This window comes from Protopterus annectens, chromosome 1.part1 (assembly GCF_019279795.1).
Source record: "Protopterus annectens isolate FY-2018-M chromosome 1.part1, PAN1.0, whole genome shotgun sequence".
NCBI classification, from domain to species: domain Eukaryota; kingdom Metazoa; phylum Chordata; order Ceratodontiformes; family Protopteridae; genus Protopterus; species Protopterus annectens.
Window position 1 is genome coordinate 811,065,396 of NC_056726.1, and position 23,387 is coordinate 811,088,782.

Sequence of the window (23,387 nt, forward strand, 5' to 3'; positions counted from 1 at the left end):
ATTTAATCTAACAAAAAAGCTGTGGTTCATTTGTTCAAAAACTCAATTGAGCTAAAGCACAAAACACTGAAACACATTTCATTGAAACTGTCACATTCACTAAATATATCTTCAAAAGATTTGTTTGTAAGGGGCAAGCCCCCTGCACTCCCCCCCCACGCACACACCCTTAACTTAAATATACTAACTCCACAGTTGTACAACTGCTGAGAAAACAAAACACTTGATACACTGAATTACTGCTGGCATGCACAGACAAACTTCTATACACAGAGTTACAATTTAACAGTGAACATTAGGAATAAACTAATGATTATACTAATTTTCATTATAATGCATAATATAATATAATGCATACTTGCATAAAATTAGACCTGTTAGTAACAGCCTGCATTTCATTGCTGGAACATGTGTTCTGAGAGACTGCTTTTCAATCTATCTGGAAATATAGAGAGCTAAGTATAGTTTTTTGGTTTTAGAGTTTGTACTGTTAATTGTTGCCTACAGTTTTTCAGATCTCTGCTGAAAGTGTTTTCCCCACCTTCCCCTATTTTCTGCTGTGTCTTCAGTTGGTATAACTGTTTTTTACAGCTTGTGTGTTATCTAACTCAAGGATCATTTGCATAAAATTAGACCTGTTAGTAACAGCCTGCATTTCGTTGCTGGAACCTGTGTTCTGAGAGACTGCTTTTCAATCTATCTGGAAATATACAGAGCTAAGTATATATATTTTTATGGTTTTAGAGTTTGTACTGTTAATTGTTGCTTATAGTTTTTCAGATCTCTGCTGAAAGTGTTTTGTCCCACCCCCCCCTCCCTATTTCTGGCTCGTAGTTTAAATTTGGTGGCTTTTGCAGTTGCCCACCCCACTGTAGATTTGATCTGGGACACTCCCCAGTCCCATCTCTTTCCCATATTCTACTTAATAAACTCCTTCTGCACTTGCTTTTGGTCCTTTTTAATTTAATTGCATTTTTTAAACTGTGTTTGGTCTAATATTGCTACATACTCAAGTATGCTAGCTTGCACTGCATGTAAATTGTTTTTACTGCTGTTTTAGCTACTTTTCTATAAAAAAAATAGTGTAAGCCTGTTTCCTACCTTTCCTGTAACTAGTGCAGTCCAGATACAGATTTGCTGTATACAGGACTGTATGTAAGCTTCTGAGCCCCCCAAGCCTTTCTATTTTGGAGGGAAGCCTTCTAGCTTATCAATGGGAGTGGTAAGCACTAGGTAACCTGTCTACCGCATAATGAGTAGTTCTGGCCCAGAAATTGTAGTTATGGCCGTTTGAGCAATCTTTTCCATTTCTCTCAACTTTCTGATTTAAAAGCCCACATTTGCACTTGTTTCCCCCCTTTCCTGTAACTAGTTTAGCCCAGATACAGATTCTTAGTTTTAGCACTTAAATTTGCTTATTCGTGCTCAGCACTTGTTCAGAACTTGTAAGCACTAAATAAGCTACTAATTACTATAGCACTGAACCTTCCTCATTACCTAGAGGAAAACAGTTTTTGTACTTACTTTTCTCACTTGCTTAGAGAAAAACAGCTCTTGTACTCACTTTCCTTACTTATCTAGAGAAAAATAGTTTTTTATTCAGGCATGTCCAGTGGTCAGCTCCCAATGTTCTCTCCTGTCTATCTGATGAATCTGGGCATCTTGAGGCAATGTAGATATTACTTCATGTACACAGACAACCCTCTCCTCCTACCACCCAACACTACAACCTGTGAGAGATGCACTTATCTAGCCAAACTGGAGATAAAGCTCTCTCCAACCAAGACTGAACTTGACAGTCAAGAGGAGAAGGTACACATTTGCACCACACCACACTCACCACATAGTCTCACTAAATCTACACCACCAAAATCCACACATAGTAATACAAAAACATTCACGGAGGCTCTCAATAATAATCTGTCTAAGCAACAGAGACCTCCAAAGCAGAAACACAAGCAACCTCCATCCCCCCAACCCAACCCAAATGACACATAGCCCACAGACTCAGTGTGCCACTCAACCATAGCCAATAAGGCAAAACAACGTACCCAACACACTAGTCATAGGTGACTCTATAGTCATGCACACTGATGTCCCACTTAACAGGCTAAACAAGGAGAAGGTTACTGTCAGCTGGCTGTCGAGTACCAGGATCCATGACATAACCCACGCACTCAGGTCACTCCACAACATGTACAAATATGACTCTGTCATTGTCCATGTTGGTGTGAATGACCTGAGACATACCTCCCTGGACTACATGAAAAGAGACATGGAAGAGCTCTCCGATCTTGTAGCCCAGGCAGGTATGACCATAGCCCTGAGTAGCATTCTGTCATCACCCAGAATGATACCGCAGAACAAGGTCAAAATTAATGACTTCAACAACTGGCTAAGCTTCTGGTGTCATTCTAAGGGGATCCAGTATCTGTCTGCTTGGGATGACATGGTTGCCAGACCACGATGCCAGAGATGGCCTGCACCTGTCGCCCCTGGGATTCTAGATACTGGCTAAGGCTCTTACCGCCCCTATAGTGCCTTTTTTAGGCAAGGTTCAAATGACAAATTCACCACTGTAACAGGAACAGGCAAGCAAAAACTGAGGGTAATGCTACTCAATGCTAGAAGTCTAAATCTCAAAATGCACTTCCTCGAGGCACTCCTTAAAATTAGTCTGATGAGCCTGGTCTGCAAGGCCATGGAATGTATCATCATGGAACTCATAAACAAAGACATTGGTAACCTCCAAACTCTGGATCCCACCCAGTTTGGGTTTGTGAAAAGCATATCATGCCTCCTGAACCTGATCGACTTCTTTGAGGCAGTCACCAAAGCCGTAGATGAGGTTAAGTTGGTTCGCACAGCCTATCTTGACCTCGCCAAGGCTTTCAACACCATCCCCCATTCTGGAATTATAGCTAAACTCACTAAACTAGATATAAATCCCTACGTCACAAGATGGGTTGCCAATTGGCTCACTGACAGAACCCATGCTGTAAAAGTTGCAGACTCCAAATCTGACCTCAAACCAATGACAAGTGGAGTACCACAGGGTTCAGTCCTGGGACCTCTCCTGTTTGGTATCTACTTCCCTGAAGTACAGGCTAACACAGAAGGCCTCTGGCTAACGAAGTTCGCAGATTACTGCAAACTAGGAGCCATAGTCAAGTCCCCAAATGATGTGGACATCCTACAAAAGGGCCTCGCTGAGACAGATGCCTGGTGTCAGAGCCATGGCATCAAGCTCAATGCCAAAAAGTGCAGTGTCATCCCCTTTGGCAAAAACTCTGTACCCATGAACTACCACATAGGCAGCAATCTATTTAACACCGAATGTGTGATAAGAGACCTTGGGACCCAGGTGGACAGTAGTCTCTCCTTTGATAGTCACATTGCCACAGTAGTCAGGAAGTCCTTCTACATGGCATACCTCATCATAAAAGGGTTCTCATCCAGGAAAAAAGAGGTCATTGTTCCCCTCTACTCGACACTCATTAGACCCATTATAGAGTACAACGCCCCTTTTGGAATGTACCTCACAATACATCTGCAGCAGCTGGACAGGCCACAGAAGTACCTCACAAAGAGGATTACTGGCCTCAAACAAATGCCCTACACTGACCGTCTCAAAAAACTCCAGCTTTACTCCATAGCATATAACCTAATTCGAGGTGATCTCTGCTTAACATATAAAGCTATGTCAAACCCACAGCTGTTGGACATGCTACACCTAAAGAAATCCCAATCCCTCCGAGCTACATGCTCTAGGAACCTAGACCTCGTCACCACAATAAAAAGGACATGCTGGAGGGATAGATTCCTGTCCCAGAGACTTCCCATACTCTGGAACAGGCTACCTATCTATGTCAAGCAAAGTTCTTCATTAGCACTTTTCAAGAAAAATCTTGATGAGTGGATGTGAAATAGGAAATACACCCCAGGGATCACTTCTGTGTCTCTGCTCGACAGTGGCACAGGAAAATAAATTTCTTGGGTGGCGTAAGCCAGGGAACCTTGTTGGCTAGGCTTACGTAGGCCTCTGGGCCGATAGCCTAGTACCTATCTATGAACCTATGCCTAACCTCTGAACTCAAATCAAAAACAGCCATTTTCTACAAGCTAATATTGTTTTTGACCAAATGTGATTCAGATGTTTGTGGTTTAGATCAAATGAAACACCATTTCACTTTTCAGATCACGTGAACTGTGACCATAATTAAATTTGAAAATATATCTACATATCTAAATATAAAGAGATATATAAATCTATATTTATATATATATATATATATATATATATATATATATATATATATATATAGATACATACATATATATATATATACACACACACACACATATATATATATATATATATATATATATATATGTATATATGTATATTATATCTATATATGTACGTGTGTCTGTGTGTATGTATATATATATATATATATATATATATATATATATATATATATATATATATATATATATATATATATATATATATATATTGGTCGTACTGGGGTTCAGGCACCTAGGCAGTGCGACAACCCACTGTGAGACAACTGGATGTGGACAGATGGCAGTATAGAAGTTTAGCTGCAGTGACAAATGCCTGCAGACAATTCCCTGTGAAAATAAAGGAACCCCCTGCACCCTAACCACAGGTGTGAGACAAAAACCCCGTATGTGATCTACACACTACACCCCCTAGAAAACACCGTGTGCAACTAACACTGTAACATGTGCCTAGAATAGGATGCCAAGTGGGCATCAAAGTGCTACACTGAAACCTGTGTGCTGTGGGCAAAGCCTTTATTAATGCAAAATGTAAAGTGATGTGGGAAGTGCTTGGTGCATACTAAACCATGATATAATCATAACTTATAGAAATGTGCCACAGCACGGAGAAAATCCTGCACATAACTATAGTCACACTTATGTTGCAAGATGTGTTTTAGACGACGCTCCCTTACAACAATTGCCTTCCTACGTGGTGTCACAGGCATCCCCCGCAACAGAGATTCTCGACGGGTATCTGTCAAGTTCTGTTCCTGTTGGAGGACAGTCAATCAGATAGCTGCACAGTAGGTCATCCCAGTAACACTTTCAGCCGACGATGCCATGCCTCTACCTGGTTATTAGTATGTGGGAAGTCCACGCCGGTCACATCACTAACATTCCAGAACCGTAAAGGATAGGATGATGGTAGTCGTTGCTGTGAGGAGCAGCGGATGCATACTTGCGTGGTCGGCCTCGCACATAATGATGATCCAGGGATACCCCAACAGGCCGTGCACATTCAGGTAACATAGCCACAATGTCCACAAATGCAGGGACAACATCCTCAACTGGTAGAAATGCCAACGCAATCAGCTTGCGTATGGCAATGGAAAATGCAGTGTCTGTACCATACAGGGCTACAAGGTGGTTATGCTGGATCTGGCGCCAAATGATCTGTGCAAAGTGGAAAAGGCACCCTTTCAGAATACCCTTTGGAAATGCCTTACGGCTGGCACGGATCGCTGCCTTCTCGAAATCAGTCATTATATACTGTGGAGCCAGGGTACAGTCCTGTTCTGCAGTCATACTCTTCAGTATCTCCCACATATTGTAGTATGCAGACTCTGACTTCATTGTCATGAGACAGTACACCAGGGGGACAATCCTTGTTGAGGTGTGAGTCCCAATATAGCCATGCATGTAATGTATATAGCTGACGACATATATTGGCTCTTGTAGGGAAGGTGCCATCAGCAAGAATGATGTCAGCTCTACACAGATCAATTAGGTTCTGTGCTGTTGTAAGTAGAACCAAGGAATCCGTCCCATCCATATCAGATCTTCAACGGAGGATAAAGTTGCCACTACGGAGTGGATAGTGACTGACATCAATATCTACGAGTGTTACTGGAGGTGTGCTCATTGCTGCACGTGCTCTCTGACGTACCCTGGTTATGCTACGATGCAATGTGGCACGGCAAGGCATCTCCTGAAGTACATTCTCATCTGCTGTGCCTAGGACACTCTGCATCACCAAACTTGGCAACTCACTACCAGTTACCGCCCTCTGCCGCAGTTCTGCTCGCAGTGTAGCAACCTGGGCTATTGTTGCATCTGGCCCGTGCTGGTGAGGCAGTGATTTCAGCAGTTCCTCGCCTTCTTCCTGCCGTACAGTGATGGCATGACCTCTACAGGCCTGTAGTCTCCGCTCAATACATGCCCAGTACCGTTTAGGTGGCAGTTCACGCTCCAAATGGTAGAGGTATCCCTTCACTACCAACATTGGTTTGCCCCGTTGGCTGGGCACTGTGCTATACTTGTTGCCAAGCTGACCAGGGCTATACCGGTACATAGCTTCCATCATGGTAACAGCACTTGTAGATGGCCTCTCAGTATCCATCACAGCAGGTATAGTTAGAACTGGATGTACAGATGTCACTGCTACAAATCACTATCAGTTGTACCAATATTTACACTGCCCTGTGTTGGACCCTGTGTTGTCGTACTGCCTGAAACAGCTTACTGTGCAAATGTCAATAGTACAGGTTCGTCTATCTGCTTGTCATGCTATGGAGTGACTATATGCAGTTTAGACAGCCATGGGGCTAACAAATGCATATACTGTGGTAAGCATCCACCTGTCCTGATACAAACACAGTTTCTACATGTAGTGTACATGTCCCTTTTAACTCCCAGTTGTACCTGCTAGCCAATCAGGGCATGGGGCCCTATCTCAGTTTCAGTAACAGAGGTTATTTAGGGAAGTTGCTCAGTGTTGCACCCTTCCCTGCCTGAATGGGCCTACATACCTTTGTACACCAGCCCCAGGAGACACTGGATGGGTTTTCCAGAACTTACCAAACACACATGCAGCTGTAGACTAGGTGTGGGGGCTGACACTCCTGTTTGGCATTGTTCCCTGCTTCACAGTTCCCACCTGCCATTTTACTAGGGGGGCCATACCTGAACAGATGCTGTGTGTTGCACTTATGGCTGTACAGCAATATGTCTGTGACTTGGAATGGACTTATTCCAAATACTGTTAACCAGTGGCACAGTCTGTGTAAAGTGCTGTGCATAGTTTGTTAGTTTTGACTATACATGCTCCTACAGTAGCATGTGCTTTCTAAGGGGTCTGAAGTCTGAAATCTTCTCCTTTTGTTGAACTCCAGTCACTATCTGTGCTATTCCAGTTGCAGTTCAACTTTTACTATCACTGATCTGTGAACGTGCTACATCTACACAGGGACATACTGGATGTGAATGCGCATGTACAAAGACAATGCTGCAGCTGCTGCTACTGTGGATTATATCTCTGGTCTACTGTGACTGTTTACAGTTCGGGTTTGCCTGGATCTCAGCTGATCTACTGGTAAGTTGTTTACACTGTACTTGTGTACTGTGTATGCGTGGGGTATCTGTGCTTGTGTTTACTTATGTATTGTGTATGCGTGTGGTATTTGTGCTTGTGTTTACTTATGTATTGTGTATGCGTGGGGTATTTGTGCTTGTGTTTACTTGAGTGATGTTTATGAGTGGAGTATCTGTGCTTGTGTTAACTTGAGTGATGTGTATGGGTGGGGTATTTGTGTTTGTATGCTATGATATTTATTACTTAGTTGCCGTGTGTGTTTGTATTACGCGCTTTTTACTGATTTGGTTTTGCAGCGTAGCTGCTTTAGGGGATATCACTATGTGTCTGTTTCTCTTCCGACGTGGGTTCCGACGGCAGGTCTGTCTTTCGACCGCACCGCTCTACGATCTAGCGGTGCCGCGGCCTTCTTGTTTCGGCGATGTAGCCCGTGGGCAGTCGTCTCGCGATCTACACGCTGGAACCCGTCGTACTGCCAACTGTCGAACAGGGTGTTTTCCAAACTTAAATGTCGAAAATTTAGATGTCTAACGGTCGGAATGTCATATAAAATTCGACATTTCCGACCACTCTACCACCTAAACAAGCGCTACCATGGGTCAAAAGGGGGGATGTTTGGCATTTTGACATAATTGCGTTCGCAATTATGCTGTACTGGAGTTCTGCAGTTTGACGTGCGTTTGACAATTGGCCTTACGACCAAATCCATGCATACTTATATATATATATATATATATATATATACACACACACACACACACACACACACACACGTGTCTATATATATATATATATATATATATATATATATATATATATATATATATATATATATATATATATATATTAAGATTAGGTTTCACTCATTCTCTTTGTATAGGCCTAGAAATGCAGCCATATTAAAGCAGATGTATACGTTCATTTTACATTTCACATGCAGATTCAGTAGAAAGGAATGTTTCAGTAATCTTCAGTCAAGAATATTGACAAGATTAAAATGCGCTAACAGAATGTACAGCATATTAACTACAGACAGACTTGGGAACCAGGTTAAACAGGTGTGTACAAATTTACAGAGTTTTGGTATTATTATGACAAATACTTTACATACAGGAGTCAGTTAGTTCAAACTAATAAGCATAAAGTCATTGCAGTGCCAGCTACAGACACTCGACTGACACCTCAGAATATTAATTACATTATTCAGGAGGAAAATAATAATTCTGAGTACAATAAATGCAGAAGCTATGGGCATTATAATTTAGTCTCTTTCAGTTTATAAGCACTGGTATTTGAGACAGTAAGATCTGACATTCTGAGTGCAGAAGCTATGGACAGTATAATTCAGTCTTCTTCTTCTTTTGGCTTTTCCTAGTTAGGGATCACCACAGCGGTTCACCTGTCCTCTTATGATGGGCAGTGGAGTTTTTACGGTGTCGAGTTGCCAGCCCGGCACCCAACCTTCCACAGAAGGCACACACATGCATGTACTCACACCTTGCGCCAATTTAAAGTGTCCAATCCACCTACAGCATGTCTTTTGGATGTGGGAGGAAACCGGAGCACCTGGAGGAAACCCACACGACCACAGGGAGGACATGCAGACTCTGCACAAAAGGCATCCCTGCCGAGGATTGAACTGGAGAGCCTCTTGCTGTGAGGCAGCAACGCTAACCGCTGCACCACTGCAGCCGCCTGGACATTAAAATTCAGTCTGTTTCAGTTTATCAGCACTGTTATTGGATGCAGTAAGATCTAATTAAGATATTGTCAACATCTACCTCCACTGTACCTAATAAAGCATTCTTAACCAAACTACAGTGTGTGCAGAATTTTATTCTGAAAGGTACAAGAAGGTTTGGTACCTAAAGGAGAGACTGGCAGCTATTCAGCACAATTCTGGGTAACTGGTAATTAACAGATAAAGATATTCATTACACCTCCATTCCAGTTTCTGCCAATTACTTCCATTCTGGTAGTCTACATTTCTTTCCATTCTTTGTTTTTTATATATATATATATATATATATATATATATATATATATATATATATATATATATATATATATATATATGGGCCCACTTCTAAATCTTGAAAGCTCAAAATCTAGAATCTCAAAATACTGAACCCAAAATCTCGAAAGTTCATAATACTGAATCTCATAATATAGAAAAACATACAGGACACCAACACTTACTATATTGCAGCACAACTACATAAAGAGACATATAACTCTTTTACAATTACACTATCAACTCCGAGATGACACTTCACAGAAGAAAATGGCAAACATACCATTACGTGCTTCATGACTGCCTGTTGCAACCTTAGTTATGTTCCCTTTTAATTTACTTTACTACAACATAACCCATCTTAGTGTAATGAAGTGCGATCTCAGAGTTGAAATATTTAAGTAGCAAGGGGTGTGGGGGATGCAGGGGGCTTGCCACCTGCTTATATTTGGAGTAGACTAATATGGTTTGTCTTTTATTTGTTTCTGTATGCAGTTGTGCTGCAATATAGTAAGTGATTTTCCTGATCATCACTGTATACCAATCCCCACGTCCGTGGTACTTTTCTACCTTAGAGGGATTAATGCACTACATTTTCGCATTACTGACATTCACACATCAGTAATTGGTATTCTGAAGTTCTGGTATTTCCCACTCAGCAATTTGGTCTTCGGTCTTTAGGTAAGTTGATCTACATATATTTCAAATTCTGGTATTCTACAGTCCTTTCAGTTCTTACACATGCACGCGCGCACACACACACACACATCATCATCATCTTCTTTCGGCTGTTCCCGTTAGGGGTCGCCACAGCGGATCTTCTGTTTCCATTTCTTCCTGTCCTCTGCATCACGCTCTTTCACACCAACCGCCTGCATGTCCTCTCTCACCACATCCATAAACCTTATCTTAGGCCTTCCTCTTTTCCTCTTACCTGGCAGCTCCATCCTTAGCATCCTTTTCCCAATATACCCAGCAACCCTCCTCAGCACATGTCCAAACCAACGCAATCTCGCCTCTCTTGCTTTGTCTCCAAACTGTCCAACCCGAGCTGATCCTCTAATATACTAATTCCTAATCCTGTCCATCCTAGTCACACACAGTGCAAATCTTAATATCTTTAACTCTCCCACATCCAGCTCTGACTCATGCCTTTTTGTCAGTGCCACTGTCTCCAACCCATATAACATAGCTGGTCTCACTACCCTTTTGTAGACCTTCCCTTTCACTCTTACTGGTACCAGTCTGTCACAAATCATTCCTGACACTCTTCTCCACCCATTCCACCCTGCCTGTATTCTCTTCTTCACCTCTCTTCCATACTCACCATTACTCTGAAATATTGATCCCAAGTACTTAAACTCATCCACCTTTACCAACTCTACTTCCTACATCCTCACCATTCCTCTACCCCCCTCACATTTACACACATATAATCTGTTTTAGCCCTGCTGACCTTCATTCCTCTACTCTCTAAAGCATATCTCCACCTCTCCAGGGTCTCCTCAACCTGGTCCCTACTCTCGCTACATATCACAATGTCATCTGCAAACATCATAGTCCACTGGGCCTCCTGTCTGATCTCATCTGTCAACCTGTCCATCACTACTGCAAATAAGAAAGGGCTCAGAGCTGATCCTTGATGTAATCCCACCTCCACCTTAAACGTATCTGTCACTCCCACCGCAGTCCTCACCAATGTCACACTACCCTCGTACATATCCTGTACCACTCTTACATACTTCTCTGCCACTCCCGACTTCCTCATACAATACCACAACTCCTCTCTAGGCACCCTGTCATATGCTTTCTCTAAGTCCACAAAGACACAATGCAACTCCTTCTGACCTTCTCTGTATTTCTCCAACAACACTCTCAGAGCAAATATTGCATCTGTAGTGCTCTTTCCTGGCATGAAACCATACTGCTGATCAGTAATCATCACCTCCCTTCTTAACCTAGCTTCCACTACTCTTTCCCATAACTTCAAGCTGTGACTGATCAATTTTATCCCTCTGTAGTTACTGCATCTCCGCACATCACCCTTATTCTTAAAGATAAGTACCAAAACACTTTTTCCTCCACTCCTCAGGCATCCTCTGAATTTCCAAAATTTCATTAAACAATCTGGTTAAAAATTCCACTGCCATTTCCCCTAAGCACCTCCATGCTTCCACTGATATGTCATCTGGGCCAACAGCCTTTCCATTCTTCATCCTCTTCATAGCTGACCATACTTCCTCCTTGCTAATCTGTTTCACTTCCTGATTCACTGTCCCCACATAATCCAACCTTCTTTCTCTCTCATTCTCTTCATTCATCAGCCCTTCAAAGTACTCTTTCCATCTACTCAACACACTCTCCTCACTTGTGAGTACGTTTCCCTCACTATCCTTTATCACCCTTACCTGCTGCACATCTTTCCCAGCTCTGTCCCTCTGTCTAACCAATCGGTACAGGTCCTTTTCTCCCTCTTTAGTGTCCAATCTCTCATACAACTCTCCATATGCCTTATCCTTAGCCTTCGTCACCTCTCTCTTTGCCATGCGTCTCATCTCTTTATACTCATGTCTACTTTCTTCATCTCTTTGGCAATCCCACTTCTTCTTCGCCAGCCTCTTCCTCTGTATACTCTTCTGTACTTCCTCATTCCACCACCAGGTCTCCTTGTCCTCCTTCCTCTGTTCAGATGTCACACCACACACCTTTCTAGCAGTCACCATTACTAGCTCTGCTGTAGTTTCCCAGCTATTCGGTAACTCTTCACTGCCTCCCAGTGCCTGTCTTAACTCTTCTCTGAACTCCACCTCACAATCACCCTTTTTTAACTTCCACCATTTAATCCTTGATACTGCTTTCACACTTCTCCTCCTCTTCTTGATGACCAATGTCATCCTACAGACCACCAATCTATGCTGCTTAACTACACTTTCCCCTGTCACCACTTAACAGTCTCCAATCTCTTTCAGACTGACCCTCCTACATAGGATATAATCCACCTGAGTGCATCTTCCTCCACTCTTGTACATCACCCTATGCTCCTCCCTCTTCTTAAAATACGTATTCACCACAGCCATGTCTATCCTTTTCGCAAAATCCACAATCATCTGACCTTCTGCATTCCTCTCCTTAACACCATACTTATCCATCACTTCCTCATCCCCTCTGTTCACTTCACCAACATGCCCATTGAGGTCCGCTCCAATCACTAGTCTCTCACCCTTGGGTACACTCACCACCACTTCATCCAACTCACTCCAAAATTTTTCTTTCTCATCCATGGCACACCCAACTTGTGGAGCATATGCACTAACAACATTCATCATTACGCTATCAATTTCAAGCTTCATAAACATCACTCTATCAGACACTCTCTTCACCTCCAAAACACTCTTGGCATACTGTTCCTTTAGGATAACCCCTACCCCATTTTTCCTGCCATCCACACCATGATAAAACAATCTGAACCCGCCTCCTATACACCTGGCCTTACTTCCCTTCCCTGGTCTCTTGCACACACAACATATCAACCTTCCTTCTCTCCATCATATCAGCTAGCTCTCTCCCTATACCAGTCATGCTGTCAACATTCAAAGTTCCTACCCTCACTACTACACTCCTACCCTTCCTCCTCTCTTCCTGCCTTCGGGCATGCCTTCCCCCTCCTCTTCTCCTTTGGCCAAAAGTAGCCCAATTTCCGCCAGCACCCTGTTGGCTAACAGTACTGGTGGCGGTCGTTGTTAACCTGGGCCTCGACCGATCCGGTATGGAAATATGAAATGTTCTCCGCATAAGTAATTTGGCAGAGGTTTTACGCCGGATGCCCTTCCTGACGCAACCCTCCCCATTTATCCGGGCTTGGGACTGGCACAAAGAAATGCACTGGCTTGTGCATGTGTGTGTGTATATATAAATATCTCTCTCTCTCTCTCTCTCTATATATATATATATATATATATATATATATATATATATATATATATAAATAAACACACACACACAGACACACACACACACACACACACACACTAATCAAAATGGTTTTCTTAATTCTTGTAACAACACATACAAAATCTCAGACTCAATATGCAACAAACCAAGCTTCTATTGGCTGCTATGCAGTTCCTATAAGCCACAAAAGAGGTGAAGGAGTACAAACCACCATCATGCCTTCACTGAGTGACAGCTTAAACAATACCTTCTGTGAGACGACTCACCTTGTTGTAAGCTTTAATCTATAAAGAAGCAAACTTACTTACGTAAGTAGAAGCTATTATTGGCATGACAGGAAGCTTGACAAATACACAAAAGCAGTAGAAGTAGTCTAAATTCCATGAGGCATATATTTTAAACTAAATTCTTTGGAAACTCGGTACCTTAAGACCACCTAGTCAATACAGGTAATGATAAGCATTTGAATGTATACACCCCATAGCTAACAAATGTTAAAAAAATAACAACTGTTAGCATACATAGCATAATTTTCAATACTTTGTCTCCCTCTCCACAAGCTTAAATCTCCACCCTATCAATGAGTTTTTACCAAATGCTTTGTTCAAATTGTAAACTTTTCTGCAATTGTTTAGTTTTGCTTACTCTTGTTGTAGTTGCTCAACTTACCTGCTCTCCAGACCATCAACATACTGTTTCTTCTTTTTGCGACTTTCCTGGGCAGACTGCTTGTTTCTTATCTTTCTTCGAACTCTCTTCAAAATCCGCTCTTCAGACTGGAAAGAAAGATGAACTTTATTCCACTGTGTCAAACACTGGTGTATGCAGCCATCATTTCTGGCATCTTTTGACCCTCAAAGCTGAGGAAATACAACTGACAGTGGCTTCCACTAGAATCCATTCAGCAAAAACCAATGAGACAAAATCACACATCATGACACAGATAACAGTGAAAAAAATTATCCAGTGTTCAGAGCATGGATAAGTGGTACACTATTACCCCTCCTTCTTTGGGGGATTTTTTTTGTCTAGTATGGAAATTCATTCAGACTTCACAGTGCCAATCCTGTGCAAGCATCAAAAGCCATACCTGGTAGAGACAGAATAAAGTATGGTTGTGCAAGAACTTACCATAACATTAAATATCCTCAGCAAGATGGCCCTATTGTAAGGAATACTGTAACACTGATTAAGGAAGGAAATCACACAGTATGAAGAGCCTACTGTCAAACCACAGAAGCATCCAAAGATCTTCTGATATGTAAAACAATGGCTCACTCAGCTGGCAACTGACCTATGCTAAAGGGAAAAAGTGTTTAAACAGAGGGCAGCAGTAAAAGTACATATCTGGTATTCAGAAACAGGAGCACATACCAATACAATAACAGGAGTTATAAACACTGAGGTGAAACCACTCTCTCAATGGTTACATTAGTAAATAACATTAATAATTTGTCAAATTATCAATAAATTAATTAGTAAATTAATCCTAAACTGTGACTGATTATGTTTCTTTAAAAATGTAGGGCTAGTTCCACAAACTTGCTTGAGATTGTCAATTACAGCTTCAAGAAAACTGCCCTTCAACACGTTTTTTTCACACCATCACACCACCTGAACCTATGAACTTAACAAAAATAAGCAGAAGGGAGCTTAATAAAGCATACAACATTCTGCTTCTTTACAGTGAACAGTTTTTCACACACAGCAGATTTTGCAATATATTATGGACATTATTTACTAAAAATAAAGTACCACCAATGTAAGTATCTATTCAAAATAGTTTAAATATTTATTGCGAATGGACAAACTGTCAGTTGGCAGAATTACAAGCATGTCAATTTGCCCCCTTCCTTATTTTGTTCTGATTACCTGATTCTGCACTGTTTTAGAACTTCCCTGCTTCTTCATGCATTCCACTACCAAGTTACAGTTTAAGTGTTTACTACAGCTCCCTACTGAAATGTTGGCGCTCAAAATGCCGAGTGCCAGCATGCCATACCTCAAAGAAAAGGGAACATTCCAAGAAATGGCTATCTCAGACTTAGTAGACTTAAGACTGTTTTTCAGCCATTTGGTCTGCATGTTTTGGAACTCAGTCTAGTGGGTTCTGACATTTCAAACAGTTGCAGTTTATTACTCCAGCAAACTGATGTGAAGTCAGACCCACTACAGATAAAAATATATGCTTTGCTTAGGATGACTGCGAAAATACCATTTATGAAAGTACATGGATTTTCTATGGTGAAATCCTTTCCAATGAGCCTCCCTAGATTGTTAACAGCAAAGACTTAATTTCCAACTTCACTTTTCATTCTCCTTAAGAAGTCAAGCTCACTAAGACCTTATTCTGAATATGTTCAGAATGCTCTGTTAGAAATGCTACATCTAAAGAAATCTCAATCCCTCCGCACCACACGCTCCAGAGACCTCAACCTCATTACCACAATCACCAGAACATGCTGGAGGGACAGGTTCATAACCCAGAGACTACCCATGCTATGGAACAGACTTCCCACAGATGTCAAGCAGAGCCCTTTACTGGCCCTCTTCAAGAGGAAACTTGATGAGTGGATGGAAAATAGAAAATTCACCCCGGGGATCACTCCAGTGGCTCTACTCGACAGAGGCACTAGAAACTAAGGTCGGGTGGCATGATGCCAGGATAATCCTATGGGCTAGGCTTGTAAAGGCTCCAGGGCCATTAGCCTAGTACACACCTATGAACCTGTGTCTGCCATTGCCTCCCCTTTGTTTTTCCTGTCAGCCTTCAGGTGCTCCACTCATACAAGCAGAGTATGGCAGCAATAGTGTGCAATAATCATACTGCATTATACTATAATGAGCTACGGTTACTAACCACTTAGGAGACTACACCCAGCATTTGAAGTCAGCCTGTGAAATATGCAAGAAAAGTGCAAGTTGCCTTTCATACTTTGCAAGAACATCCCAATTCATCAGTCTCTGTTTTCCCTATAACTACCAGTCAGCGTTTTAGGAATCAAGGTTCATAGTGCCAGCTTGCATAATGTGGGATTCACAGATCCCTGAAGTATGTAAGTGCTCCACACAGCAGGGATCTAAAGGCATTATGTTTGTGTGAATGGCATTCTTACAGTACACACCTATGCATGTCAATGGTGGGAATTTGTGTAGGATAAAATGGAACTGCATTATCATGCAGAGGCTGCTGATGTAGCTAAGTCTGTGTGTGTGTGTGTGTGTGTGTGTGTGTGTGTGTGTGTGTGTGTGTGTGTGTGTGTGTGTGTGTGTTGTGTGTGTGTGTGTGTGTGTGTGTCTGTGTGTGTGTGTGTGTTGTGTGTGTGTGTGTGTGTGTGTGTGTGTGTGTGTGTGTCAGAACACTGGGACAGTGTGTAAGTGGGTCAGTGAGTGTCTTTGTGTCAACACCCATCGTTTATGTGTGTGGGTTTGGATTGGTGGGGTTCAGTGCCTCTAAGTGGTCCTGTTAATACCTGTACTACACAGCAGCAGAGACAGTAGGTGCTCTGCTATGCAGTTGTTCCAGCTGCAGAGTGGAAAGACTCAGTCATATAAATTTCTGGGTAAAGACTTGCTGCCCTTTTGGGAACGTAGGGCACATAGAACTGGTGAAGAGCACTGTGGCACAGCTCAACATACCACTGCAGGACAATTTGCTCTGCAGATCCATTTTGTATGAATACCAGCTAAAGTAATGCAAGTTACCAACTGCATCTGCCTGCAAGTAATACGTTGCTTTTAAACAGCTTTATTACATTCTGACAGAAACTGCCTCCTGTTGCTTCTGAGAACCTTATACTACAAACGGTTCAGGATTTGGGAGAACCACCTCCTCCCACAGTTGCAGCTATCAGTCTGTGATCTGTGTCATCCAATCAGTTGGATTCTGACACAAGCAATGAATATTCAAACAGCTAGTGATGGTGAAACTTGGCAAACTGGAGGTTACTTACTGCGGTTGTTGAGGATTTGCTACAGAGAAAGTGCAAGAGACTGTATCTTATGCTAAAAACTGTGTTAAATAACATTTTACAATTTATTTTTTTATTTACTTACACTCTGTTGACTGTGTTAGTACCACTTGGATAACTGCCTTTTTTCAGGGGAGACCAGGTAGTATTCACATTGACGAACAAATTTAGTCATAGCACTGGGGAATTTCCCCTGCTGTTTTTAATAAATGCTGTGACATCTGTTACATCCATATGAATTAGCACCAACTCAAGCTAACTGAACCTTGACTTAATGTCTCATCTGAAAGACGGCACACTCAGGAGTGCACCTCCCTTATGATGCACTGCAGTGTTAATTACTGGAAAATTAATCCAACTACCTTGTGTGGGACTAGAACCCATAGGCTTCTTCTCCAAAGGTGATTGTGCTGTTAATCTACAGAGACTACAAATTCCTAGATATGTATCCAGGCAAGATATCTCTTCACAGTATTGGTATATCAGCAGCTGAAGCCTTGGACACAGAGTCAGCACAATCATGCAGACTTTTTAAAGAATGTTTAAGCACTTGACGGACAGACAGAGAGAGAGAGAGAGAGAGAGAAGCAATAATAGGATTCAGAATAAACATACCTCCGAGGGTAATGGGCAGAAAAGATTTTCAAACTGCCAGTAAAAGCATACTTCAATCTATGAGCCTGGTAATTCAGGATTCTGAAGGACAGCAAAAGAGAAATTCTCTTATCAGACCAGTCAAAGGGTTTACCATCCTTGTCCGAAGGCAAGGAATTAGCACGGACCAGAAAGTTTTCAGCAGCTGGAGAAGAAACAACTATTGGATCAGGCCGGAGGTGAGAAGTCCATCTGCCTTTTTGGGGACTGCAACACTGCATATAAGCCTTCAGGATTATTGCAGTCAGAATCAAAAACATCTTCCAAAGCTAGCATGATAGAAGGAACAGCTGTAGAATGAGATGTATCCGTTTGTAGCATATAGTATCTCCTTATGATGAAGAGAACATCCATTTGTTCCCACATAAATACATTATACATTCTGGACACAGCCTCGGAAAAAGAAAAACCCTTTATAGGAGAAACTGGGGAAACATTCTCCTCAAGATCACAGTCAGGTTCTTGTGAGGAAAATAGAAAAGAAGCCCTGTCCCTGTGATTATGAATATCTTATGATAAAACATCCTCAGGATTTGTGGAATTGAGAATATATTTTCCTGCTGTTTCACAAAATTCAAACCCTGCAATAAACCCTTACCTAAAGTAATTCATCTTTATTAAATAAACACACTGTCTTTCGATATAATATGTCTAACCTTTTACTTCTTTACTCTTGGGACATCCCTAGAAGGAGACCAACTGAAGGATGGCACTTCAACCTGGGAAGCAGGTCTCCAACCCCAGCCACCCCAGGATGAACTACATTCAACAGCTTAAGTACCAAAACAACCGAGTCAATTCTTAATTAATTCTGGTACCGCAAAAAATTTAAGGAAGTGTACTGCAAAATGGAATATTTAATGAGGTTCACTTCATTATTTAAATCATGGTGTATACTTCCAGTTCACATCTAACAAAGTAGTACTGTGTCCCTAAAGAGCAACACTTGGTGATCTGTAATGGAACATAATTCAATCAGTCTTCAAGATTCTCACTTCATTGCCAAATTTCCTAAAAGGGATGTTAATACACTTGTGTCTTTTTATTCATGTTATGTGCTGCTTTGCATACTTCTTCTAACTTTAATTACCTGATCAATTAATGTATACAGGTATGCTTGTATGTTTAAAACAAGCTGAGTGGTTTGACCCAAAATTGACTTTTTCTGTATCAAGAACGTAAAGATTAATGACAAGGACAATTCACTGGAAGGTTAGCAATCTATTTCTACAAGACTAGGTAACTTACTTGGGATTGTAATACCCAACTTTGTCACATTACAGGAACAGCCACTGACCATCTTGTTTAATAAATCTGCTGCAAAAAGCCTAGTCCATATGGTATGGAAAATTCAGTACAATCAGTTGCAACTAAACTGCTCATACAGGAGCATGGCGTGTGTGCCCTGCAGACTGGCATCATGCCTAGAGCTGCTTTCTGCGACTTTAAAAAATGAAATTACCCCCCCCCCCCTCACACACACACACACACACACACACACACACACATACACTCTTCCAATGTGCAAAGCACATCATACATTGTTTTAGTGTCCACTGATTTCATGTTTGAACATATGCCTGCCATATGTCACTTTAAGGGGAATGTGCCAGTTTTGTGCTTTGCAAAAGATATCACTCACACCACACATCTATTCGATCAACCCTTATACAATGTACAGTGTAAACAAGGACATAAAGCTTTATTTAAACACACTTTACAATACAATAAGGCTACATTTATGCAAGAGTATATCATAAATAATTTGAGGGGCGGGAACTGGTAGGACTGGGGGTTTAAACACAAAAGAAAGGCACTGGACTTACTTTAGCCTGCTAAAAGAACAGTTATTTTTTATGCTTTATATATTACTTGAAACATGTATTTCCCAGCTATTTGAATGTACATATAGTTTGATGTAATAACACCATTGACCATGAGTAGGCAGCATTTTCATACATTATTTTTAAATGGACTCCATTCAAATGTTAAATTAGACTGAGCCGTACACTTTAAATTGCCATACACTGGTATGTTGACAGATGTACAGAAACTTTACCAAAGTCTTTTAAAAAAATAATAACTGGATATCAAATGTTGCTGTGTTAATGAAAATGAAAAGGCACTGTTATGTTTGACAGTGCTGTGGCATGAACCTTTCTGGATTGTGTTGATTTGTTGAATGCATAAACCTGATTTTTTGGTGTATTATTTGATCAGACTTGGAGTCAGATTTCAAAAGACTTGCTCTTTGTGCAAGTAACTTACTCTGGTGTTAGACCTATCTACAAAATAGATTTGCGTTGGTGGAAGTCACTTACATAGCTAGTCATTTGGAATCTGGCCCTTAATCTGTTTCAGCATAAAACTTTGTTCTATATTGATCTGTATCACATGATCGAGCACTGTTATATACATTAAGGAAGCTCAGTTCTGTAAGCAAAAATGTTTTTGTGCTCATGTAACCAATTAAATTGCTTTAACATGTGCTCCAAGTGCTGGAACTTACTGTTTTAGATCTGTTCTCTGCCATATGCTTGTTGCTCTGCTGATACAAAAAAAAAAAGGCGATGTGCTAGGTAAAGTTATAGGATGACATTAGATCCTACAGACCACAGCCTGGAGGTACCCAACATTACAGTTTGCATTTTTAAAATCTATTTATGCAGCCTGACTGAATGACTGCTTGCTTGTTACTTACTTTATTCCTTTATACATATGCTTATATCTTGCATCTTTGAAAATGTCAACAGCAGCCTTGGATGCAGGTATTACTGTGTATGCTGTTTACCTGAACTCAGCATCTAAGAGCATTCCTTACTATGGAATTGAAGTTGGCAGACAGATTACCAGTGCTATATTTCTAAATTTGAAATGTGTTATTCATAAAAGATGACCACATCACACTACCTAAAATACTTTTCTCTTGAAGTTTCTCTAATCAGGCTAATCTATGGTATAAATTATCACATAATAGACAGAGACTGCAATACTATGCCATAACTCACACACATGGCTTTTCTGACTGGGGTACAAGACAGATCACTGCAGGGTTTAGTCCTTTTCTTTTTCTCAATAACCTATCCTGGAATCTCCCTAATATCAGCTTTATTTTGATGATGACATTATCAAGACTAAATCTGGCAAAAAAGTTCCCTTATCTCCAAACCATTACAGGAGGACTTCACACTACTACGAACCAGCTACATGCGAATATGCTAATGATGAATACTGCAAAGATTAATGTTATGAACACATAACGTCAAAAAACGGCTACCACCATCACAACAGTTGACCCTAAAGGTGTGTCCTAACTCATAACTATACCCCAAAAATACTTAGGTGTCACACTAATCTTTCCTTCACTACAAACACACACACACACACACACACACACACACACACACACACACACACACACACACACACACACACACACACTCAACGTGCAAAGCACATCATACATTGTTTTAGTATCCACTGATTTCATGTTTGAACATATGCATGACATAAGTCACTTTAAGGGGAATGTGACAGTTTTGTGCTTTGCAAAAAATATCACTCACACCACACAGCTATTCGATCAACTCTTATACAACATACAGTGTAAACAAGAACATAATGCTTTATTTAAATACACTTTACAATACAATAAGGCTAAATTTATGTTCAGTGGAACAGAGTATATCAGAAATTATTTGAGGGGTGGGAACTGGTAGGACTGGGGGTTTAAACACAAAAGAAAGGCACTGGACTTGCTTTAGCCTGCTGGAAGAACAGTTATTTGTTATGCCTTACATATTATTTGAAACGTATATTTCCCAGTTATTTGAGTGTACATATAGTTTGATGTAATAACTCCATTGACCACGAGTAGGCAGCATTTTCATACATTCTTTTTAAATGGACTCTGTTCAAATGTTAAATTAGACTGAGCCGCACACTTTAAATTGCCATACACTGGTATGTTGACAGATGTACAGAAACTTTACCAAAGTCTTTAAAAAAATAATAACTGGGTATCAAATGTTGCTGTGTTAATAAAAATGAAAAGGCACTGTTATGTTTGACAGTGCTGTGGCATGAACCTTTCTGGATTGTGTTGATTTGTTGAATGCATAAACCTGACATTCTGGTGTATTATTTGATCAGACTTGGGGTCAGATTTCAAAAGACTTGCTCTTTGTGCAAGTAACTTACTCTGGTGTTAGACCTATCCACAAATAGATTTCCGTTGGTGAAGTCACTTAGACAGATAGCTAGTCATTTGGAATCTGGCCCTTAATCTGTTTCAACATAAAACATTGTTCTATATTAATCTGTATCACATGATCAAGCAATATACATTGAGAAAGCTCAGTTCTGTAAGCAAAAATGTTTTTGTGCTCATGTTACCAATTAAATTGCTTTAACATGTGCTCCTGTTTTAGATCTGTTCTCTGCCGTATGCGTGTTGCTCTGCTGATACAGAAAAAAAGGCGATGTACTAGGTAAAATTATAGGATGATACTAGATCCTATAGACACAGCCTGGAGGTACCCAACATTACAGTCTACATTTTTTAAATCTGTTTATGCAGCCTGACTTAATGACTGCTTGTTTGTTACTTACTTTATTCCTTTATACATATGCTTTTATGTTGCATCTTTGAAAATGTCAACAGCAGCCTTGGATGCAGGTATTACTGTATATGCTGTTTACCTGAACTCAGCATCTAAGACTATTCCTTACTATGGAATTGAAGTTGGCATACAGATTACCAGTGCTATATTTATCAATTTGAAATGTGTTACTCAGAAAAGATTACCACATCACAGTCCCTAAAATACTTTCCTCTTGAAGTTTCTCTAATCAGGCTAATCTATGGTATAAATTATCACATGATAGACACAGACTTCAATACTAGGCCATAACTCACACACAGAAACCGGCTTTTCTGATTGGGGTACAAGACCGATCACTGCTGGGCTTAGTCCTTTTCTTTTTCTCAATAACCTATCCTGGAATCTCCCTAATATCAGCTTTATTTTGATGCAGATGACATTATCAAGACTAAATCTGGCAAAAAAGTTCCCTTATCTCCAAAGCATTACAGGAGGACTTCACACTACTACGAACTAGCTACATGCGAATATGCTAATGATGAATACTGCAAAGATTAATGTTATGAACACATAACGTCACAAAATGGCTACCACCATCACAACAGTTGACCCTAAAGGTGTGTCCTAACCCATAACTACACCCCAAAAATACTTAGGTGTCACACTGATCTTTCCTTCACTACAAACACACACACACACACACACACACACACACACACACACACACACACACACACACACACACAACACACACACAGACACACACACACTCTGAATCAATTGTCAGTAAAGTGCTTACATTGCTTAAA

The 23,387-nt window shown here is 40.8% G+C and overlaps 1 protein-coding gene across 1 annotated transcript in view; it reads right to left on the reverse strand.

The window, feature by feature from the left end:
• The window catches only part of LOC122807429 (cyclic AMP-responsive element-binding protein 3-like protein 3), a 335,960-nt gene that overhangs the window by 163,816 nt on the left and 148,757 nt on the right, over positions 1-23,387 (reverse strand). Inside the window, exon 6 of the mRNA XM_044078438.1 lies at positions 14,019-14,125. Within this exon, the coding sequence (XP_043934373.1) occupies positions 14,019-14,125 (107 nt within the window). The remainder of the gene's footprint in view (positions 1-14,018; positions 14,126-23,387) is intronic.